Source organism: Centroberyx affinis, unplaced genomic scaffold (assembly GCF_046629955.1).
Source record: "Centroberyx affinis isolate AG114_WGS23_722 - 3 ecotype Tasmania unplaced genomic scaffold, CSIRO-AGI_Caff_v1 ptg003303l_1, whole genome shotgun sequence".
Taxonomy (NCBI): Eukaryota; Metazoa; Chordata; class Actinopteri; order Beryciformes; family Berycidae; genus Centroberyx; species Centroberyx affinis.
The window spans coordinates 1-25,000 of record NW_027281311.1 but is presented as its reverse complement, the minus strand read 5'-3'; the positions used below and the strand labels follow the sequence as shown (position 1 = coordinate 25,000).

The window sequence follows — 25,000 nt, the reverse complement described above, 5'->3', positions numbered from 1 at the left end:
TGCCTTTCTCATGCAAACACACACACACACACACACACAGAGAGAGAGAGAGAGAGGCAGAGAGAGAGAGAGAGCGCTGCACACTATGCTGAGTCAATGCGGGTAACAAAAGACCAAAATATAACCCGGATTTCCCCCGAGTGTCTTGATTTCTGTAGTCTGCGTCTGATATATAGGAAGCTTAACTGTCCCGTTGCCTTTGTGCTGAACATTCCTGGTGTGTCTGGTGAGCCTGCTCACTCAGCATGGGGTCTAATCTCTCATGGTCTCTGTCTGCTGATGACTTGTCAGTCACAGGTACCAGGTAGAGCGGCTTTCAGCTCCAGTGGCAAAACATGCAGTCGACCGAAGGTATTTGGACAGCAAGACATTGTGCGACAACTGTGTGTGTGTGTGTGTGTGTGTGTGTGTGTGTGTGAGTGTTAGATATCATCAATCTGTGATGTTCAATTCATTCCAGGATTTATTTTGCGATGAAGTGTTGTGATTTATTGTTTTGGTGCACCCACTTTCCTTTCCTTTCCTTTCCTTTCCTTTCCTTTCCTTTCCTTTCCTTTCCTTTCCTTTCCTGTCCTTTCCTTTCTGCTTTACTACAATTCCCAGAATCCCATTCGACAAACCCCCATACAACATGCCTGAACTTGTTGCTTTCAACTCAAAAGTGGGTGCAGGCATGCAAATAAAGTTAGTTAGACAACTTCTTTGTGAATATTGGGGTGTTTCTGTTATTCCTTCCTCAAAGAACAACCTGTCTTGTGGCTGCATTGCATTCTGGTCTATTTTCCACTGCTGTCAGTAGAGAAATTGGTCTCTCCGCCTCTTCTACGATGGATTTCTCCCTATGTGATTGTTGAGCGTCTCTTGGTGCAAAATGGCGGCTCTAGAAAGAAGCCCTCGCTCTTTGATTCTGAGGGACTGACACCAAAAACCTGACGTTTACCGCTGATGTTTTACATCGCTGAAACTTTTTCTGCTGTCAAACTCCACTGTAGCTGCTGGAAATACCTGGACATGACATCACATCGTCTGTGTTTGGCGAGTTATCCACAGGAATAAAGAAACCACCAAACAACAAAATGGACCGAAAAATTCCCCTTTATCGCCAATAGCGTTTTTTTTAAATTTTATTTTATTTTTTTTTAACAATGTTAAGGTGTTTTAGAGCAATTGGCTCAATGCTCTTATTACCGTCAATGTGAAATGAAGCAGTGAGGTTGCAGCGCAGTGCGATGGGATATGTATGAGGAAATATGATGAAACTTAAGGAAATGAAACCTGACTGCCTGCACTTTAACCTCACAGATATTCTGTCATTTCACATCTAAAGTAATAAAGCGGTGATAATGCCGGTATGGAGACGGAAAGTCAAATGTGGCGCCGTTCAAGAGGTTTCACTTAAATGTCTGTGTTACATCCAGACTGATATAGGATTACTAATATTTTCATGACCCCTGCAGTGTGGCTGACAACACATTCAGAGGAAAGAACATACAGGGCAGTTTGAGGTGTGATGGTGTGTGTGTGTGTGTGTATGTGTGTGAGAGTGTACAGGGCAGTTTGAGGTGTGATGGTGTGGGTGTGTGTGTGTGTGAGTGTGTCAGGTGTCTTGAGTTGCTGATGGATCCATACAGGTGAAACAGAGAGAGGCAGTCACAAATTTAAGCTGTCTGTGTGTGTGTGTGTGTGTGTGTGTGTGTGTGTGTGTGTGTGTGTGCGTGCATGAAGGGGGTTTACACTGGTTGTTTTATATAAATATACTGTACGTATCCGTTCACCTGCTGTCGCTGGGGTAGAGTTGGCCAACTTGGCAATCAAGTGCCTCGACTCCATCCCTCTTCCTCTCTCTCTCTCTCTCCCTCTCTCTCTCCCTCACACACACACACACACACACATACGCACATAAATTCCGCCGGTGCATCCAGATCATACCCTAAATATCACACACATTCCCAAACAAGCTGGTATCAGGTGGCTGCGGGTCGGGTTGCTGTGTCCACTAAGACTTTACAGGATGTCTGACCTATTCTGGCCAGCCAAGACTCCTCTACTATTCCAAATATCAAATACCAGGATCAGTGATAACCACCAGAGCTGCGGTCTGTGTAATATACAACCTGAGGCTGTGTGTGTGTGTGTGTGTGTGTGTGTGTGTGTGTGGGGTGGGGGGGGTCTAGTCTAGTCTGTCTTGGCTGCATAAAAACTGGAGAAAGTGTCATGTGAATGTAAATAAAGCACCGGTTTGCCTGAAGTTTCATGTTAAAGTGTTCTGGATTGAAAGATTTTATTAGATGTTACCCTAGATGACCCGGAGCCGCTCCTCATTCCTTTTCTCCTCCTCTCCTTCTCCTAAACGTTATCTTATCTGTATCCCCTTCTCCTCCTTAAACTCCTTCTCATTCTGGTTTCCCTGTTCCACCTCTTCTCCCGTTCCTTCGTCATCCAAGGAGGTGTCCAAGACAAATTTCCCCTTGAAGGACAATAAACTTTATCTTATCTTTATCTCCTTCTCCTCCTCATCTACTTCTCATCCTCCTCTCTTTCTCCTCATCTCCTTCTACTCTATATCCTTCTCCTCCTCATGTCCTCCTCAATTCCTTCTCCTCTTTATCTCCCTCTCCTCCTCTTCTCCCTTTCCTCCTCATCCAAGGGGTCCAAGACAAATAAACTTTATCTTATCTTATCTGTATCTCCTTCTCCTCATCTCCTTCTCCTCCTCATCTCCTCCTGCTCATTTCCCTTCTCCTCCTCCTCTCTTTCTCTTCCTCAACTCCTTCTCTTCCTCATACCCTTATCCTCATCTCCTTCACCTCTTCATCTCCTTCTCCTCTTCATCTCCCTCTCCTCCTCATCCAAAGAATCCAAGACAAATTTCCTCTCCATGGACAATAAACTTTATCTTATCTTTATCTCCTTCTCCTCCTAATTCTTCTACTCTTCGTCTCCTTCTCCTCCTCATCTCCTTCTCATCTTCATTTCCTTCTCCTCTTCATCTTCTTCTCCTCCTCTTCCCCTTCTCCTCCTCTCCTCCTTCTCCTCCTTGTCTCCTTCTCCTCTTCTCTCTTTCCTCATCATCCAAGGACGAGTCTTTGATGAACAATAAACTTTATCTTATCTTTATCCCCTTCATCTTAACTCCTTCTCCTCCTCATCCCTTTCTCCTCTTCATCTCCTTCTCCTCCTCATCTCCTCTTCCTCCTCATTTCCTTCTCTATATCTCTTTCTCCTCCTCATTTCCTTCTCATCTTCATCTCCTTCTCCTCCTCTTCACCCTCTCCTCCTCGTTTCCCTTCTCCTCCTCATCTCCTTCTCCTCTTCATCTCCATCTTCTCCTCAACTCTTTCTCCTTTTCGTTTCCCTTCTCCTCCTCTTCAAAGGACGAATCCAAGATGATTTTCCCTTTGAGGGACACTAAAGTTTATCTTGATCCCCTTCTCCTCCTCATCTCCTTCTCCTCCTCATCTCCTTCTCCTCCTCATTAACTTCTCTTCATGACTTAACAAAACACTAAAGAGTGAATGGGAAAAAAACAACCTTTGATCCTACCAGAATACAATTTTATTTCTTGGATATGGGCACAAATATAAACACTTTTTATATGATGACTTTTATTAATTTTGTTATTTACATTTTCAAATTAGCTAATATTTCATAAAAAATGCAAGAATTTGCAGTTAGAATCAGTTAGAACACAGTAAGATAATGTCACCTATATTGCAATATCGAGGTGAGAAATAGGAGAGAAAGAAAAAGCCTGAACTTCTATGTGTGAAAAGGTTCTAAAGAAAGTTCTTCAAGTAAAAGTTAAAGGAAAAATCCCCTTGGATACTCTTACACTGTTAAATATCATCAATCAAAGAGTTATTTTGTGTTGAATTGTACATTTTTTTTACTCTTTTGGTGAACCCACTTTCCCTCAAACTGCCTCGTCTAATTCTACTTCAGTTAGTGATTTCCTACATTTCCCAGAATGCCTTTCGACAACCCCCAGAGAACGGACGCAAAGTTGTTGCTTTCAGCTGTAGTTTATAAGCTTAATTGTTGTATATTTGTTGACATATCAATTGTATATTTAAGTTAGATTACTGTTATTTGAATTTGTTGACTTTGCTTTGGCAATATGTACTTTTGTATTTCATGCCAATAAAGCACCTTGAATTGAATTGAATTGAATTGAGTGGTAGTGATAGCAAAGACGGCAACAGTTCAGTCAAGAAAACGCAAGATTTCTTGTGGCTACATTGTATTCTGGTCTCTCTCCTGCTCCTGTGGGTGGAGAAATTGGTCTCTCTCCTCTTCTATGATGGGTTTCTCCCTGTATGATTAGGCCTACTGAATGTCAGTACAAAATGGCGGCTCTAGAAAGAAGCCCTCGCTCTTTGATTCTGAGGGACTGACACCAAAACCTGACGTTTAAGTTGATCTTTTAGACAGCTGTAAAAAAAATTCTGCTATTAAACTTCATTGCAGCTGCCGGAAATATATCTTAATGTGACGTCACTTTGTCTACGTTTGGCCAGTTATCCACAAGGAAAACACACCAAACAACAAAACGGAGCCAGAAATCCAAGCTGCATCGCCGATAGCTGTTTATTTAACAAGTGTTTTAGGGTGGATTTTTCCTTTAAATATCCATATTAATGGGCCAGAAAGCGAAACAGCTCCTGAAAGCCAGGAAAGGAGAATGGACAGTGGAGGTTTGTTGGTGTTGTAATGTAGGGGAACAGAGACATGACTCTGACACTGCCAAGAATCCATGATTTATGTAAGCCTACCATCTGTTGCCACAGACTACGTTGCACAACTACCAATGAGTCAGATTGACTATATGGACATCTACAATGTCAGAGTGTACACACACACACACACACACACACACACACACCCAGAGATAGAGATAGTAAGATGGATATTGGTAGTGAGCTCACAGAGGCTCATGTGAACGATGGATGAGGTGATGTAGAGAAGACCGCTGATCTCCTTACTCCCACTCCATGTGACCCGAATAAACCCCAGCACACACGCACACACACACACACACACACACTCACACACACACACACACCACACACACACACACACGCACACACACACACACACAGCATCCCCACTGCAGCTGACAGCCATTCATTCACTTCAGTGACATGCTCAGGCTATATCTAAATGGAGAGCTTTCTCTGGATTGTCGACCCCCCTCCCAAAACCACACACACACACACACACACACACACACACACACACACACACACACACCCTCCTCTTCAATCTACCATTCTTACCGTTTTACCTCTCACCATCTCTCTCGCTCTTTCTCTCTCTCCCATATCCATGTAATAAAGTAGAACAGAGACACGCACACACACACACACAAAACACACACACACACACACACACACCCTCCTCTTCAATCTACCATTCTTACCGTTTTACCTCTCACCATCTCTCGCTCTTTCTCTCTCTCCCATATCCATGTAATAAAGTAGAACAGAGACACGCACACACACACACACAAACACACACACACACACACACACACTTTGAGCTGCTGAGCGGCTCGTGATGGATCGCCTCTGGACTTCTCTAGACTGGTGACATGCTTTAGATGTGGTGTGTTTGCTTCCCCCCCCCCCCCCGAATAAAGAGCACTACCTCACCTTGCTGTGAGACCCTGACCCTTCACACACACATGCACACACACACACACACACCTATACACACATACACACACACACAAATGAGCTTGCGGCGTGTTTGCTCTTACGACGTGAAAGCCCTCTCTCATTAACCCAGAGGGCACCCCCAGCCTCCCATTGTACCCCTATCTCCTGCAGCATTCTGGGTAAAGTAGTTTAACAATGTCAACCAGATAAGCCCAATGCAAACCTGCTGATAAGGAGTCAAAGACTGCACTTAATGTCTGTGTGTTTTGAAGGCGTTGGTTGATTGAGGGGCCGACGAGGAGGATGTAAAAGACCAACAGTGAGCGGGAGAGTGTGTGTGTGTGTGTGTGTGTGTGTGTGTGTGTGGTCAGACTGGCAGGCACACTGTTTCATATCTGTCTTTGCAATAACAAGTTAAACTGCCGAAACAGCTCAACGCAGAGGACAAAGGAACGCAAACACACACACACTGGACAAAGAGCATGTCTTTGAGTGTGTGTGAGTGTGTGTGTGCATGAGATTTTGTAAGTGCATGTGTGTGTGTGTATGATTCAAACTATGGCCAAGGACCATTAGCAAAGTTATTCAAGAAAAAACAAAAAAAAAAGGTGAGTCAACTTTTCCTGTATTGACAAGTCAAACAGGGAGAGATACGCTGGGCGAGAAGAAAGGGGAAAACGGAGCGGGAGGGGGGGGGGAGACAGAAAAACAAAACTCGAAATAAATGAAGTTTATGGCCGAGATTCAAGGTAACGCTGTGCTCCAGCCTCTCTGCGGCGGTGCCACGAGGCAGCCAGACCGTAATTCGAGGGTCAAAGGTAAATCCCGGATCGCGGTCTTTAATGTTGCAATAAGCCGCGTCACAAAGGCTCCGGTTACTATGTGATAAAAAGGTGTGAATATGTCACAGGAAGGCTCAAATAAAACGCAATAAATTTGCGCACTTTGTCCCAGAAACTCCACACCCTGCGGGGGGGATAATCTCAACTTTTCTTCCCCGGCTCTCGCTTTACATCCTTACACACACACCACACACACACACACACACACACACACACACACACAAGGGGAAGAGAAACACACACCAGCAGAGGCATGTATGCACACTGTGTGGATTTGTATTGGTGTACATAGAGCACATAGCACACTCTCTGTCTCAAGAGCGTGTGTGCGTCGGATTACACACACATGTACGCGTGCACACCACACCACACACACACACACACACACACACACACACACACACACACACACACACACGGACAGAGTGAAGATTTGAAATCAGTGCTTCTTTGCAGGAGTAAGCTGATCTCTCCGCTTTGTTCTCTTAATGGTTCTGTTCCGTTTTTTATTATTCTGAATACCTGACCCACCTGTGCAGCCCGAGGAGACTTTACCCTTCCCCTCGTCTCTCATGAAACACCACTAGATACAGTTTCCCTCCTCTCTCTCTCTCTCTCTCTCTGTCTCTCTCTCCCATTCTTTCTCTTCTATCAGGCCAGCTACAGTTTCACATTGCTTCCTCCCCTCATCTTTTTTTTTTTTTTTTCTCCCTTCCCTCCTCTCATTCTTCCCCCGCTTTCTTCTTCGGTCCATTTTTCGACAGTAGACAAATGATAGGCATTGATGAACACAAGGCGGCATTCAGAGGGCTGACACCCAGTAGAAAAAAATAAAATAATAATAATAATAAAAATAAAAATACAATAGATGGCAGGTGTTTTTTTTTAAGAATCTTTTTTTAATGAAACACAAAAAGGCAATAAAATTAAGATAAATAATTTGTTTGTTTTTTCTTTTTTTTTACATGAGGAAATATTTAAGTCATATTTCCAAAGAATGACTGAAATTACATAATATATTTTAGTAGGCTATCTCAACCATACAAAGCGGTTTCCAGTGGGTCTAAAAAAACAGGTCGCACAATGATGTCACTTCTGTCAAAACGTGATGGTTAGAACTGAATCCAGTGTTTCTTAAAGAAAATACAGCTTTAAAAAAAAAAAAAAAAATCAATTAAAGACCCATAAAAGTAATATTTAAAAATTGAGTTTCACATTAGATTCCTTTTAAAGCTTTTGCTTTGCAGTGTAACAGCAACATTTGTTGTTAAAAAAGTCAGTCAATGTCCTAAAAGAAAAGGCATTCATGTTCTCCCCCTGTACATCCCACACACTGATACCAACAGTCATCACAGGCTTGCATAAACAGTAAGACAATGGTAAACGAGGAAAACAAGCGAACGTAAAACACACACACACACACAGACATTTTTTGGCAAAGCAGGAATAAAAGTGACAAGAAGCACAATTTTGTGATTTGATCCTTATCCTGTTTTTGTCTCTCAACATCATCGTCCCGTTTGATTGGCTCTGATTGTCCTTCACAGTCACGTGATGCCGTTTCTGGTTGCCATAGAGACCTCAAGTGCATCAGCCGGGCAGCGTGCAGACAATGTTGCTGCAACGTTTCTCCGAGGCTGTCATAGCAACGCTGGATGAACACAAGCAGACAACGAGAGGAAACTCTACTTCAAATACCTTGGTGATTGCAGGGGTCCCGGATTCAGATTTGATTGAACATCTTTTGTCTTTTTCATAATATTGCATTCTTCTAATGCGGCGAAGCGTAAACTCAGAGGTGCTTTGGTATGTTATCTTTTTTTTTTTGAGGCCAGATAAATATCTACATTTTATATAGGAATACAGGCTAAAATAGATAAACAAGAACTAGATTCTTTAAGGATCAGAGAACAGCAGAAACTCAGTTTCTTTTCCAGTATTTCTAAAAACAAACAAACAAAAAAAACAGAGATTTGAAACCCCCACAGGAAATGCACATCATAAACCCAACAGAGTACAAAAAGAAAAAGACCAACAATGGTTTTTGGACGCACGTTTAAAAAGAGCCTTTTTTGATTTCCTTATAAAAACACCCTTTCCCCAACCTTTTATACGGTTTGACCCCGAAGGAACGGCCAATCCCCACCTCTGATTCTATTCAGTGCATGGAGAGAGAAGGGAGATAAACCCCGCCTCCTCCCTCAGCCAGAATGACCCCCCCCCCCCCCCCCCCTCACACACACACACACACACACACACCTAAAAAATCAATAATCTTCTCTGCAAAAAAAACAAAAAAACAAGAACAAATATATATGTATACTATTTACAATGTATGATATTTTATACATAATGCTGTAAGCGCACACACTCGCCCATGCACGCACACACACACAGTTAAAATAAACAATCCAACTAACTGTACATCTGTCTATGCACCTGAATAGGAGGATACGAGAGAGGTATTGACGTGTATGGCTTGACTGGAGAAAAAAACTCATTTACTTTTTCGTCTTTTCAGTCACACAGGACCGAAAACTGTATTTATCGGACAGATTAATATTCAGAGGATTTACTCTCTAGAGCGTTAAAGACGTTGAGGGTGTTTCGTGACGTGGTCTAGGCTCGCAAACCGATGACGGACGCACACACACACACACACACACACACACACACACACACTCACACACATGCTAAAGCACTATTTACTCTGAGCTCATCAAATACCAAACAGGGTCATCGCAGCCGCTCCGCAAACACACACACACACACACACACATGCACACACAAAGTCCAAACTACAGTGTTTTTGGTCCTGTTGGGGATCTCGCAAAATCCTGTTGTCATTGTCAAACTACGGTGACCAGTATAAGACCATTAAAACCATCCAAACCAGTGTGGTTTACTGAAAGTCTCTCCTTACCATACAGTCCCCCCCCCCCCCCCCCCCCCCCGCTCGCCCTCACATACTCTCTCTGTCGGAGTGAGAGAGCGCCGGGTCGAGTCAGTCTTTGTTTTAGAAAGCCAAGTGTGCCGTCCTTCTCCGTGGCACATCCTCACTCTGCTCCAAAGTGCTTGTGTCCTTGGTTCCTTGTTCTTTCGTTGTGTTGAATCTCGTTGCAACGGCGCGATGAGATATTCTGCCTTTCTCCCCTCCGGAGGGAAGGCTGCAAACTCTCGCCTCCAGCCCGCGTCTGATTGGAGGTAAAAAAATCAGTCACGGTTCAGACTTTTCCCCCGGACCAGACCGGACCGGACTCCGCCCATCACCAGTCCCTGCCTTGGCTTCATCCAGTGGGCTAGCTCCTTCTCTTCCAAGGGATAGCTCGATAAGCAGAGCCAAAAACTCTGTCTTGATTCCCGTCTATCCCTTGGTCCGTTCTGGAGGACGATCCCGGCGGCGGTCAACTCCAGAGACAGAAGCGGAGGGTCGGCCATGTTGGAGGCTTCATTGTTTTTTTTTTCTTCCTTTCCCGCTGTTGTTGCTAGGACACAATAGCCACGCCCTCTGGGCTGACCAGCTGGCCAGTGGTTGGCTCGTAGGTTCCGGCCAGGTAGAACAGGTCGTTAGCCACGCCCCCAGGTTTCCGTTGACGAATCATGTGCTCGTATTCGGAGCGGCTGACCACCTGGCAGCGATGGGAGATGGTCTGGACGTCGTTCTCGTCCTCGTGGCTCGACTGGTACAAGGCATTCTGGGTAAGAGACAGGAAGGGACAATTGGTTGATAAATCAGCAAGATATTGTGACTATCTGATAATCAAAATCAAGATTTTGCTCACAGTTGCTTTCATGAGAGCCAGTCTATGTATTAAAGAGGTAATTTTGGCAATTTCTTTGTTGCTAAGCGCTCATTGCTGTAATGTTTTTGCACTGCACTTCCCAGAGATCACATGTCAATCAAATAGTGTGGGTGGTACTGTGTCACAAATGTGTTATATCAACCAGCGATAGACAGCAGCAAAACGGTAATTTATTTATATGAAAATGTCACAGACTGTCTCCTTTAACCATTCCCTTTTATGAATTCCACTTGCGTCCCCTGGTCTGTACCTTGCCGTCACGGTGCCTCTTCCCCAGCCGTGTCTCCTCGGGGTGGTAGAACCACTTGACCCGGACCACCATGCTGGAGCTCCAGGACTCCCACAGGCTCTCCACCCGGCCCACGTAGGGCAGCTGGGGCCGGCCGGGCGACAGGAACACAGCGCAGTCGCCCACTCTGACCGTCTCCTTGCCCCGAACGATGGCCTTGTAGAAAAGCTTGCGGGCTTTTCCCTTCAGACCTCTCCTCTGTCGGGGGAAGAGATGGAATAAATATAGCACTCTATTCGATGTGGAGGGTTTATTTCAGGACCAGACTCATTTTTTGGCTTGTGTCTCCATAGCCCCAACCCAAAAAATAGCATGTTTCGGAAATAATGAGCACATCTCTTCAGAGTTGGGTACCTCAAAATTGAAATCAAGTAACGTAATAGATTACCCAAACTCAGCAATGTAATGTAAAAAGTAAAAAATTACAAAGTTCAGAAAATTCATTTGAGATTTGCAACACATTTTCTTCTTTGCCATATTATATAAAGACGTAAAACACCTGCTGCTGTTTAAATGGCTTTCTGTTGGCCTTCTTAGTTTCTCACTTTTCTCACAAATTAAAGCCTAGTAAGCCTGATAGTCTTGCCAGTGAATAGAAAGTTTGAAGTAGAATAGATGCTGTCAGAGGGAGAGATCACGATTAATCAACCCATTTGTCTAATCAAGGTATGACACAGGCAGAAATTGCAACCACAATCAGTAGCCTACTTAAGTCGTGATCTTGAGAAAACCATTTCCAAACCATATTTTGTTATCTGATGATAATGAGAATAAATTGTGGTCATGAGTAAAGGTTGATTAAGTTGTGATCTCGATATAACGGGATTAACAAAGCAACCATGGTCACTTGGCTTCTGTAGTGCAGTGAGAGCGGTAGAATAAAAAATATCTATGTAAACCGGGTTATTAGAGAAATTGCGTTACTTCGAACCATGTAAAAGTTGCAATCGAAATATTTCCTTTAGCTGATTACTCCCAGTCATCTGGTTATTGGTGCGCATGCAAAGGTACTCAAGGATTCGTTTTGAAAGCTTCAAGAACATCTAGGACAGTGGTTCTGGACGTGGGGTCCGGGGACCACCAGGGGTCCTTGAGAGGGTTCCAGAGGGTCCCCAGCAAATTGATGAATTGTTAAACTTCACCATTATTTAATTTACAAGAAGTGAACACAATTAGAGAATGTAGGAGAATGACTGTTTTGATCAGTTTAGTTTCACTGTTATCTCTCTACCTGCAATACAGATAGTCATGGAATTCTGGACAAAATCATATCTAGCAATAAAAATATTCTCCGATTGGAGTCAGAGAGACAAAATCTCATCAAATGGGGGTCCGTGGCTCTAATGTGGACTAAATTAGGGGTCCTTGATATGAAAAAGGTTGAGAATCACTGATCTAGGATACCGTAGGACAAAACAGCACAGAGAAGAACAGAGAACAACACAACACATCTTCAGGCTCTTACCTGCGTGGGGTTGCCAGACCATTTCCAGAGCTGGCGTCCAGGCAGCAGGGGAGCCATGTTGGGCAGAGCGTCGGGGGAGGACATCCTCTGTCTCTTGGCTGATGACGGGTCCTTGGTGATGGATTTCGGTTGCTGGCTCACCGGACCGGTCTGGCTCTGAATGTGGCTGTTAGGACCTCCTTCTTTCCTCTTCACGTGGGATTTGGCTGTGCTACTGTTCGCTGCAACGCTTCCTTTCGATATGTACTCCTTCCTGTCTTCTGTCCTCTCAGCCCTCACCTTTGACCCCGAGACGGCCATGGCGGCTTTGGCCACGTAGCTGTGAGCCGGGGCCGAGGCGGAGGGAGAGGAGTTGGAGTTGGAGGCGGTGGGGTCAGGGCTCAGGAGGTCGGAGGTCATGTTCTGCCTGTGTTTGTGTTTGTCCTGCTGGAGCAGCGCGCGGCGCAGCAGCACCGCGGACGACTCCTCGTCGGAGGAGTAGGAGGAATCGTTGTCCGAGGAGCAGAGGGACGAGGAGGAGAGGGAGCCGGAGGATGAGGAGGAAGAGGAGGACGAGGAGGAGCAGACGGAGAGGCGAGAGAGGAATCGCCCGCCGCGGAGGGTCGTGACCGCTGCGGCTCTTCTTCGCGCTTCGGCGTCTTGACCGTCGTCATCGTCGTCTTCGTCCAGCTCAGAGTAGGAGCTGGGGCAGTCGCTGGGGTAATCCAAATTATAATCCCCGCCTTGGACTCCGATGCCAGCTGACAGGAGGTCCTTTCTCAGCGGCGGGGCACCCTTTAGAAGAGCTTCGGACCTGGCCCCGCCCCTCTCTCTGTCCCCTCCTCCCTTCTTGCCCTCCTTCACCAGCAGGGTGGGGTGGATGTAACGCAGCGGCGCTCCTGTGGAGGCGAGGCCCTTGCTTCCTCTCCCTCCGCCCCCCCCGAGCCGCAGCAGGGCCTTGCTGTTCTTCGTTTTGGGGGAAGTCACTCCTTCGTGGTCGAGCTTCACCAGGAACTGCTTCCTGTCGCGCTCGCTCACCGGCTTCCTGTTCCCAGTCGCCATGGCGGCAGTAGAGGAACAAGCAGAAGAGGAGGAGTCCCGGAGCCCTATAGGAGTCGCCGTGGTAACTGGACGCCCGGCTCCAGAGTTTCCTCCGCTACCGAAGGCGGCGTAACCGTTAGCGATGCTACTGAAGGAGTCGACTTCGAAGGGGGAGCCGAAGATGCCTTTGATGGGGGCCGAGGGGGCGAGCGGGTGGGAGGCGGGGCGATGGAACACCCCCAGGTCTCGCTCTCGGATCCTCCGCTGGGTCTTGCGGGACGTCCCGTTGAAGAGGAAGAAGTCAACCGGGGGTCTCTTCCTGGGAGCGGACCAGCTCAACGAGGAAGTGTTGCCTTTGGTTACAGTGTCTGACACTGATGTCGGTACGGTGGCGGTCTTAGGCACTGAGTGGATTTTCTTCGGTCTGCCAACTGAAAAAGGAGCCGGCGACAGAGAGGAGCTATAATCAATAAGAACTGACAGGTCTTAAGAGCAGACTGAGATTAATTGTGAAACTGAGAGCTTTTGAGAAACTAAATATCTTTATCTCACTGATCTTCACCTAGCCAGGTAAGTTTCGACATATCCATTACTCATTCAAATAACAACAAACCTGGTAAACCTGTCTCTCCCTCCAGGCTCATTGTCACCTTGAGTTAGTGGTGAGTTACGTGAATGTTGCTTAACTACGCAAAGCACATCAGTGACACTACATAAAATAATGATAAATGTGGTCAGAGAGGGCAAACGAACAGGGACAAATTGGGAATATTTAATTTATGAGTCTTTCGGTTTCTATACCTCATTCAGTATCTGCTGTTCTCTGACTGGGAGGCATTTGATAATTTTTGACAGTTGGAAAAATGAAGTACTGTAAATGAGACCTTGTTTTGAGGATGTTAGTGTGGGCTGAGGGGCTGAAACTGTGCGTGTGTGCGTGGTGTGTGTGTAGTGTGCATGTGTTAACTGGTTAGACCAGTAATTCTCAGACAATATGCATTAAAGCTACACTGAGTGATGTTCAACTTTCTGATGACAGGATTCCTCAGGCCACTATCTCAAATTACTGGGGAAGATTGATACTGATTAAATACATCATCTTGCAAATTTTTCTCACACATTATGAGCTGAAGCCTGTATAATGTTTGATGTGAAAAAAAAACTGCCAAATGGAAAAAATGTACAAAAAAACTAATCTTTTGTTTTTAGGTGGTGAGAAGACATCAAATATGGCTAGAGGTGCCTGTCCCGTAGCAGAGTGCTGTGTTCCTATCCTTCACCTGGTCTTTTCTCCTGGGGCCTCCCTGCCGACTCCCCATTGGCTGGTTTCTCTGTGGGCGTGTCTTTCTTCTCCTGGGTGGAGCTACGGCGACCACGGCGACCAGGTGAGATCAAAAGGGCCGGAGAGGGTTCCGCACCTGACAGAGACGGAAATTAAAAATTACGTTTTCATCTTGTTAGCAAAATTTTTATTTTCTCGTATTTTTATGTCAAAATCCCATTACTTTTACTTCCTAGAACCAGGAAAAACAGTGCATCTTTAATGGTTACCTCATGCTGTACCAGTGGGCATAAACAAAAACTTCAATCAATACAACCCCTCCCATCAAATAAAACTGTTTCTCTCCCTAACTGATCTCCCATTGGTTTACACTTTTGAATGATCCCTCCTCCTGTTATATCCCGCCCCAACATCCTGTTTCAACAGGAAATACATCACATTAAGGAAGCTGTTTCATTGGAACTTTGAAGTCACCATGACTATTATCTTTAGTTCCTGGAAAACAGGGTATCTTTAATGGTGACCTCATGCTGCACCAGTAGGCATAAATATAAATTACAACCAATAAAACCATCACAGATTTTTGAACAGTCCCGCCCCTCTGCACCCCTCCCATCAAATAAAACTGCCTTTCTGTCCCTAACTGATATTCCATTGTCTTAGACTTTTGAATGATCCCTCACTGTGTACTTCCCCTTCTTTCTTTCTTTCTTTCTTTCTTTCTCTCTTTCTTTCTTTCTTTCTTTCTTTCTTTCTTTCTTTCTTTCTTTCTTTCTTTCTACTCACAGTGGACCTGGTATCCTGGGGGCAGCAGCCTGATGTTGGGGAGCGAGATCCTTCCTCTGTCTCCGTCATCAAACTCCACCATCACACTGCCCTCCTTCTCCTCCTCGGCCGGACCTCCTGAAGCAAACACACAGGAAGGAGGACGTTGAGTTGGTTTGTGTGTGTGTGTAGTAGGAGGTCGTACATATGTGTGTGTTGTTGTCGCTCACCCCGGTGGACGTATCCTGGGTAGAGGCAGCGAGAGCGCTCGCTCCAGTAGGCACACACTCGCGTCCCAGCGGTCAAGATGGCCTCCGTCTGGGGCCGCACATCTAGCACCTGGCAAAACACAAACACAAAACACACTGTGAAATGTGATGTGGAATTTCAATTAGCGCCACCAGGCACCACACACCCAACTGTATGACTGTGCAAAAAGGAATAGATGTCACTGAAACTCACCGCTTCCTGAAGCAGTTGCTCCAGCGAGTAGATCCTGGGGCGATTCCCTCTTTCCCCTTCAATCACAACACTGAATCTGGTAGAAAAAATGAATAAGGAAGGTGAGAGACAAGAACAATGAATGCAAGGAAGTAGTGAAATTGGGAAGTGAATATTATACAACATGGTGCTTAATCCCTATCTGCTCTCCCCAACTGGAGGGAGAAAAGAGAATTCCCCATTTATCTACAAGAGACTGTAGGATTTTCATTAGGTCCTTTTTGTACAGAAATACCTGTGGTAGAAATCTTTTCAGGCCAGTTCATGGGCAATAACGTACTACTCCAGCTACTTCTCAGAGCAATTGCATTGGAAGATTTATCATTTCACATTTTACTGGCAGCGTTTTGCTGCCAGTAAAATCTTGATTTGAAGTTCCCTACTTTCCTGATAAGGTAAGTTCAACCTTGGATTGTTTAATGTAGGTTTTGGATATTGTTTGCATTGTTTGCTGAGGATGTTGAGGAAGTGTCTGTTAGCAATATAGTTAGCTATTAAGTTGTAGTAGTGAGCTATTACTGGTAAATTTATTATTTTTCATTGCTTTTTTCAGGTCGCTTTTTGAAACTTGGAAATGTTGCGATTGTTGTTTTGTTTTCTTTTGTTTGTAAGTGTTCAGTTTTGTTACTGGCAGCTTTAGTTCATTGTCATTGTTGGCTGTCTTGGCTTTGTAGTCGTCTAGACGGCTTGTTTGCCAAGATGCTCACAGCTGGCAAGCATGTAACTAGTTGTAAGCTAGTTTTTGCTTGCTTTTGTAAATCAGCCAGATCTAGCGTTGCAGTGCATCTTTTGGTAATAAATGCCATTATCCATGGAGAGGCAGTGGAGGTGAAGCAGGGCCTTACATGTCAGGCAGGTCCAGAGTTTGGACACAGGCAGCGTACAGCAGCTCATCCTCCTTAGAGATCAGGATCTTCAGCCCATCCACCAGCATCTCCTTACTCAGCACACAGTTAGGCAGAGCTGGGGAGGGAGAGAAGGAGGGAGAGAGGGAGGGAGGGAGAGAGAGGGAAAGATGGGTGGAGAGAGTGTGGAGGGTGAGATATGCATAATTTGTAAGTGTGTTAAATAATTGCTATGCAAAGTGAGGAGGAGAGAAAGAAGTGTGTGTATGTGTGTGTGATTATAAAGGCTGTGTCACTGCCTATGCCTACCTGGTATTCTGCAAGGCATGTTGGGCGGAAGATGGATCAACTCCTCCTCCTCCTCATCCTCCTCCTCCTCCTCTTCCCCGTCGGAGAAGCTGCTCTCCTCATCCAGGCGAAACCCGTCGTCAGCGGCGAAACTCTCCAGCAGCCGGCTCACCGCGTGGCCCTTGGCCTAGACAGGAAACAGGATATGACATCAGTTGGGCAGAAAGCAGGATATGGCATTTCGTCATCATGTGTCCAATTTATTCAACTGTAAACAGGATCTTCAGGTGACTGAACCAAACAGCTTCCACTCTCTCCTGATCAGTTTCTTTACACTGGGAGAATGATGAAAGCGGCTACAGGCAGCGATGTCTTTTGTAATGTGATACTTTATTGATGCCCATAGGAAAGTTTTGTTTTCACATGCCCCCTTCCACAGGAGGTCAAAGCTCAGGGTTGTTATAACTTGAGCTGGCAGGGATTCAATGTCTTGCTTAAGGACACTTCAGCAGGGCGGATTCCTGCCAACACAGGAGCTTGAACCCTGCCGCATTTGCACTAATGTACAGTCTCACCCTCTCAAACACACACACACACACACACACACACACACTGATCTCGAGACCGGTTTAGGCTAGTCTATCTAATGATGACTGATGAGTGATGATGGAGCTGTAAAGTCAGCTCGCTCAACAGGTTTCTGCATGTATTTGGGCTTTCCAAAGAAAAGACCATATATTCAAGCATGTAAGGGTGATGGTGAGTGTGTGTGTGTGTGTGTGTGCACGTGTGCGCGTGAGCGTGTGTGTTGTCTCAGGGAGTTTTCCACATTAACAGACCATATATTTTAGTGACAGAGGTTTCGTCACCAGAGGGCATGGATGATTATTTCCCTTTAGTCAGGGTGTGTGCGTGTGTGTGTGTCTGTGTGTGTATATGTGTGTTTGTATGTGTGTGTGTGTGTGTGTGTGTGTGCGCGTGCAGGCATGCATGGGTGTGTGTTGGGTTATGGCCACTGATTATCTTTATTCTTCTCGGTTTGGTTTGGAGTTATGTGTTTTTGGACATTCCCTCATGATGACTCAAAGACTGGCAACCTCGGGCATTTCACATCAGAGCGCATAGGGGTTTCGTGCCAACAACTGCCCATGCAAATGCAACGGCCCGATGGTGTGTTAGCACGGCATACACGCATGCAAACACACACCTGTAACAACAACAAACGGTACACTTGATGAAGCGACTGATTTACAGCTGGCGGTAAGTGTCTCCCAGGCAGGATCGTAGTTTAAGGTGTTAGAGTTAAGGATAGGTAATCTGCCTGTGGTAATCACAACCTTGTATGGGACTTTCAGATTTCCTGGCAGGGTGTGGCTCACTTTACCGAGGAAGGAGTAAACTTGAAGAGAGCGTTTCTCCAAATTCCTCTCCACTTCCCTCTTCCTCACCCTCTTATTTGCATATAGTTGAAGGCCAGAGGGGAGCGACCTTCCCTGCGTCACTCTTCCCCTTTAATAGCATTCCCAGCTCCTATCCAAACCGCAGTGAAATCGGACCAATGTTGGGCTCATTATACAAAAAAGAAATATGTTTTTCATCACTCACTATTCATTTCAAACGTAATGTTATTACTTTACTTGCTACCTGACAGCAGTAATTTGTTGCAGTACCCGCTTGTATTTTTCCGTTACGCCTCCAAAGTTGGCCTTGCATCCGGTCTGACCATATTCAACGGCCTCGCCTATGCACTTCTGTGTGTATGATCAAGGGAACCAAATAGCGTTGATGGCCCATATACTTGTCCTCCTTTCAATATTTTCAGTATTTTATTTCACTTATCACATATTTCAGCCTGGAAAAAGTAAATGTTTCTGCCAATTTCTCATCCAAGGTAGCTTAGTGTGAGAGGACAACTAATTATGAAGAAAACACATGGGGGGACACATGGGGGTTTGATAATAAAACTGACAAAATGATTTTGACTGGCGGTACTAATTTGTTACATTACTTACTGGGAAAAGTAATAATACACACATTACTGAGGTGCATGTTGCCACCCAACACTGGTCCTCACCTGCTTGCTCCGGCTCCTGCGGCCCCTGCAGCTGTCCTCCTTCTGGGTCTCCAGCCAGAAGCCCCTCCTCTGCACCAACCACACCATCCGTAACAAAGGTTAGAATAAAACCAGCAGCAGCCCACCGCAAACTCAAAAAACACATAAAAATTGATTGACTCTCACCTTTCCCAGAATGCCCTGTGCTCCTGAGCTCTTCCTCAAGGCTTCCTTGCAGCTCCTGTTGGATTCTCCCAGAGCTCTGTGGTTCCCCCTGCCGTCCCCGAAGCTGCAGCCCACTGACGGCACACCCCAGCTGGGCAGAGACGCTCTTTTAGTCCCCTGGTGGTCTGGACGTCCCCTCTCTGTAAGAGCCAGGCTGGGCCTCCCGGGGGCTCTCCTTAGATCTGCACTGGGCATGCTCCCCACACCTGGTGGGGGGGAATCATGGAAATCGCAATCACAAACAAGAAGAAGATAAAGGAAACCCGATTGGAACAAATGATTCATATCCAAAACAATATTTGGTATATAAAGATCTCACCAGGAGGCCCCGGTCTCTTACTCCTGGCTTTCTGGTTGGCTTGGAGCCTGGAGGCCTGCGATGAAAAAGACCCGATCCCAGCAGGGTTTGCAGGAGCTTCTTTAGAGGACGAGCTAATCTTGATGTCACCGCTTCCATCTTCGCTGTCGTAGCTGCCCTCCTCCTCCTCCTCTGTGGGATCAGAACATCGATATGAACAGTCAGAAAGCGTCGAGTGATCAAAATGGCAACCTTGTTAGCTAAAGCCCAGGACTCACTTGATAAGACGTATTGACAACAAGCTTTCAATATTGCTTCAGCATCTACACTTCAGCTCACAAACCTGTGGCTAAACTTACATGAACATAAATACGACAGTTGGAGGAGCGAGTAGAGAAATGTCGTCATTGATTGGTGCATGCCTGATCAAATGACTCTCTGTGGGTTTTTAGTGAGACACATACTGACCCAAATCTTACTTTTCTTAAAGGTATTGAATTATTTTACTTATCACTCCCTGAGACAAGTAATTAGTTACACTACTGGTTACATTACTTTTGCATTACACCCTAAAACGATTGTGCTAGTCTTACTTGCATTCATTGGGCCAATAAATATTGTCGACCTAAACCCCCAATTATTTTAAGGGTTTTAATAAAGAGAACAGCTGCAGAATTAAATCGCAACTTTCCGAAGTGTATTTACCAGTTTGTTGTATTGTTCATGTCGCTAATTCTGATATTTTCAATGACTTGAAGGCAGGATAAGATGAGGGAATGTTTCGATAGATATTAGGCCAATAAAGAGGTTAAAAAAGCTGAAGAATGTGATAGTAACAACCGATCTGTTAGATCAGTAACTGTAATGCGATTACTGAAATTAGAACAGTAATGTCTTACTTTATTCAGATAAAGGGAAAAGTAATGTGATTACAGTAACGCATTACTTTCTACCCCCCAACACATATAATAGCGACACAATATTGCGCGGCTTGTTCCTTAATGGCAGTGAAGGGAACCAAATGTTGACGCACGTACACACACGCACATGCATGCACACACACACACACACACACACACACACACACACACACACACAAACATGCACACACCCAGAGATCGTTATTGGCAGCTGCGTGTTGCTGACTGCGGGGGTCGTGTCGGGTGTCGACACATCTCTGACACACTTGTCACTTACATGGCGTTCTCGTCAACACTCTCCCTCACTCTCTCACACACACACACACACACACACTTACACACACACACACACACACACACATACATACACACTCGACTGCTACTTCCCCATGCCATCAAGGCCACGAGGGCAGTCAGGTCCCAGCGTCCTCCTGAAGTTTTGTTAATTTAATTTTTTGACCCGTCTCCTCCGCGAAGTGTTCATTTAAAAGCCAGTGGCTGGAGGCTGTCGTCGTGTCTCCTCCGCCCGGGCCTCTGAGGAGGGCATTTTCACGGGGTTGGAGAGGTGAAGAAGACGGCGGAGGACAGGGGTGTGACATTCTGAGAGGGGCCAGAGTGGGGCTCGCGTTACCGCAAGGGGCCGGGGTTCGCTCTGTGTGTCGCATGCCTGTGGCGAGTCGTTAACGGTTTTAACGGTGTGACAGACGAGCTGGGAAGTGAGAGGAGGCCCCCGATGACGGCAGACATCTCACTCTCAGACGTTACATGTACACACACACACACACTCTCTCACACACACACACACACACACTCAGAGCAAACTCTTAGACTTGTTGACATCGTCCGAACCAGTGGCCAAATCAACACTACCGGACTCTTCTCTACCTATGCACACTATACCTAACTAATCATACAGAGGCTTTGCAGCTGTGTGACAAATTTCTTAGCAACCATGGCGTTCCATTGGATAATTAGCTTTGCACCAGGTAATGGCTAAATCTATAACAACCAGGCTAGAAAAAGAGAGACATCTGAAAAAGATAGTTATGCAGTGGGGGCAGATCCATTCATTGGTGCTTTAAGCAAAAGTGAACGGTCCAATAAAGTAGATTTCCAAATTTAAAGGATAGAAGGATGTGGAAAATCCTTGAAAGTGAAGACATTTTGCTGCTGCTCATTATAAGGATAAGGGTTAAGGTTAGGAGGGGTGCAGCGGTGACCGTTAAAAGGGAAAATTCTGTAATAGAAATGACGCTGTTTGGACATAATGTGTCATTTTCACAATAAATCTTGCCGCTGTCCATTCATTCTCGATAGCCAAGTCTCCATCTGATGCATCCTAAACCTCCAGCATCTTTATCAGTCCTCTGTCCTTGTGTTCTTTTGTTTTGAAACCACACTTCAGCCATTAGATATTACATCAAGCGCACCACTGAGGAAGCAAGAAGGCAGTTTGAGAAAGACAGACTGTGTGGTCTATCTTATAACTCACCGTGTCCTGAGCTCTCGCTGTCACTCTCCTCTCTGGCTTCCTGTTTCTCGGCGGCCTGCCTCTCTTTGTGGTGAGATCTGGACGGGTCGACGCCCATCAGGACCTTCGGCTTGCGACCCCTCCTCCTCCTCGCCGTCTGATTGGCTGCCCAGTCCTGCTGTGGGCCTGATGGATCAGCTGCAAGGGGACATTCAGTGTAAGTGAATGAGTGTGCGTGTGTGTGTGTGTGTGCGTGTGTGTGTGTGTGTGTGTACATATGCTCCTTCTGTCCCCACCTGTGCCTCCTTGTCTGCAGTGACTCTTGGAGGTGACTTCGGCCCCGGGGGCGGCTCTGCAGCGCAGCATGCCTGCTGACGGTGCACCGCGCTGGGCCGCTGCCTTCTGCTTCAGCTGGGTCACCCGCCGGGCGAGCCTGGAGCTCAGGGTGCTGGGCCGACCTCTGCGCTTACAGCGGGCTTTCATCTGACGGGAAGGGGAGAGGGGAGATGGGGGGAGGATAAGCTAATTACATATTGTTATTGACTAATTTGTTGGGGGGAAAAAGTAAGCAGCAGGTTGTCAGCGTATCTGGAGGATCCAGGAGAGACCGACCTGTGCGGCGCTGAGGCCGTTGAAGCCGTGATTGGACATTTTCTTCCGGGCCTTCTCCTCCAGCAGGTTAAGCCCCGCCCTGAAAAGCAGGAAGCGACACAGCAGAGGCGAAGCAGTTAGATGAGACACACAGAAACAAGCTGATCACACATTTATTTCCATCCCATTTTCTCTAAAGGATGATACTCTCCCTCTCTACTCTCTTCTATCCAGCTTCACTTCACTCTCTGCTGGATTCATTCAATCTCTCTCTCTCTGTCTCTCTCTCTCTTATTCCCTCTTCCCACTCTTCTCTGTCTCATGCCTTTGATGAGGTAAGAGACAGGCTCTGTCGGCTGCATACGCAGTTTGACGGCAAACACCGAAATATTCAGCGGCCGTGCGAATATGAAACTCTGCTGAATCACCACATGAAAGGGTAAGAATTATCTGGTGTGAAGAAGAGTGAAGCGGAGAGAGACAGAGAGAGAGAGAGAGAGAGAGAGAGAGAGAGAGAGAGAGCGGGAGGGAGATCATGGAGATATTGGTGTGTATGGCGGGGAAAAAGGGAGACAGAGAGAAAGGATGGGGGAGGGAGAGAGAGAGAAGACAGAGGGAGAGAGAGAGAGAGACAGAGAGAGAGATGAAGCAGTCTCGGGGGAGTCTGTCCGCTGACCTGAGCTTCAGGGCTCGATCGATAAACACTAACCTCTATTGAACACTCCTCCCTCCTCTCTCTCTCTCTCTCTCTCTCTCTCTCTGTCCTTCCTTCATTGTATGCATGCTCTCTCACACCACAGGCTGCCAGCACACACACACACACACACACTGCACACACTGTTAGCAGCTGGTGTCTGAGGCAGGTGAATCCTATATTCCACAGAGAGCTGGCTTGGCTCTCAGCATCTCCATTCCAGAGAGGAGAGGAGAGAGAGGAAGAGGAAAGAGGAGAGGAGAGGAGAAGAAGAGAGAGAAGAGAGGAGGAAAGGAAAGGAAATGGGAGGAGAGGAGAGGAGAGGAGATGGAAGGAAAGGAAGGAAAGGAAAATAGGAGAGGAGGGGAGAGGAAATGAGAGGAGAGGAAGACGGGAGGAGAGGAGAAAAGAAGAGAGAGAAGAGAGGAGGAACGGAAAGTAAATGAAAGGAAATGAGAGGAGGGAGAGGAAGGGGATGGAAGGAAAGGAAAGAAAGAGGAGAGGAAATGAGAGAGAGGAAAGGAAAGGAAAGGAGAGAAGGACAGAAGAAGAGAGGAGGAAAGGAATTAAATGAAAGGAATGAGAGGAGGAAGGACAAAGGACAGGAAAGGAGGGAAATTGAGAAGAAAGGATAGAGGAAAGGAAAGGAAGAGGAAAGGAGAGGAGAAGGAGAGCATTTTTTTAGAGACTTGGGCTTTATCATTTCTGTCAGACAAAGACAAACAGACAAAACACGACGAGAATAAGGGAAAAGCTCTGAAAGCTCTGCTCCACTTCCTTCTGGCTTTCCACAGAAAGCCCTGGGGAGAAGACGCCCCCCCCACACACCCCCAAACACACACACACACAACACACACACACACACACAACACATCCTCACTTCCCCCATACCGTCTACCCCCAAAACCATTGCCCTTATTCATTCATTTATTCTGCCTCTTCACCTCCTCCCCCCCTCCATACCCTTAGCCCCCCAAACTCAATCTATCTATCTATCTATCTATCTATCCATCTATCTATCTATCTATCTATTCCAGCCCACACCCGTCTGTCTCCACCCCCCTACATGACCTTTCACCTCTTGACCCTTGCTGAGCTTCTAAGCCCCAAAGTTTGCTCCATGTCACATCCTCGCTAATAGCGTTTTGGTGTGTGTGTGTGTGTGTGTGTGTGTGTGAATGAATGTGTGTGTGTGTGTGTGTGTGTGTGTGCATTTCCAGTGTGTGTATGTGTGTATGTGTGTGAAAAGACTGATCAAGAGGAATAGTCCATTGGGTCTAGGGAAGGATAATATCTTTCTCTGTCTCTCTCTCTCTCTCTCTTTGCTCTCTCACACACACTCTGTTTCATTGTCTCTCTTCACCTAACCCCCCCCCCCCCCCAACACACACACACACACAGCACCAACTCTCAGTAGAAGATGAAGGCATAAACAAATGATACGCTGCTCGTTAATAACAACGAAACGCTGCTCAGGCACGTAGCGACCGGCGCTACTAATTAAACAAATTCAGTGCGTGTGTGCGTGTGTGCGTGGTGTGCGTGTGTGTGTGTGTGTGTGTGTGTGTGTGTGTGTGTGTACGTGCACCGACGTGTAGGACTAAAGCCCGCGTTGTCGTTTTCATTAGTGCCTTCTAATCACGGTAACCGTGACAAACCTTGAGTTTCTCTAATCATTTTATCAAGGCGAGGGGAGCACATGCTAACAGAGGTGGGGCAGTACGAGAAAACACATTCATCACTGTGAGCACTGAACACTGGCTGTGTGTGTGTGTGTGTGTGTGTGTGTGTGTGTGTGTGTGTGTGTGTGTGTGTGACTGTGCTTCCATCGTGTGTGTGTGTGTGTGGTTTTGTGGGTTTGTGTGTGAGTGTGTGAGTGTGCGAATGTGTGTCTGCATGCAAGTGGTGTATATAACGTGTGAAATAATATGTAGGTTTGTGTGTGTGTGTGTGTGTGTGTATGTGTGTGTGTGTGTTGGCGTGTGTGTTGG

General features: G+C 46.1%; 1 protein-coding gene across 2 annotated transcripts; it reads right to left on the bottom strand.

The window, feature by feature from the left end:
- Window positions 1-9,498: 9,498 nt before the first annotated feature.
- On the bottom strand, window positions 9,499-22,428 carry LOC139660439 (BAH and coiled-coil domain-containing protein 1-like). 2 transcript variants are annotated; one of them, XM_071538580.1, is made up of 15 exons: window positions 22,337-22,428; window positions 22,021-22,207; window positions 21,746-21,922; window positions 19,355-19,525; window positions 18,997-19,241; window positions 18,832-18,900; window positions 16,779-16,944; window positions 16,470-16,587; window positions 15,586-15,661; window positions 15,354-15,462; window positions 15,145-15,261; window positions 14,357-14,494; window positions 12,057-13,507; window positions 10,553-10,789; window positions 9,499-10,194 (listed from the first exon to the last, which is right to left on the bottom strand). In XM_071538580.1, the coding sequence occupies exons 1-15, from the start codon at window positions 22,373-22,375 to the stop codon at window positions 9,985-9,987; spliced, it is 3,510 nt and encodes a 1,169-aa protein (XP_071394681.1). In that variant the 5' UTR covers window positions 22,376-22,428; the 3' UTR covers window positions 9,499-9,984. The 2 variants fall into 2 exon arrangements, with proteins under 2 accessions (XP_071394681.1, XP_071394682.1); XM_071538581.1 differs by lacking the exon at window positions 18,832-18,900.
- Between the last annotated feature and the right edge of the window lie 2,572 nt (window positions 22,429-25,000).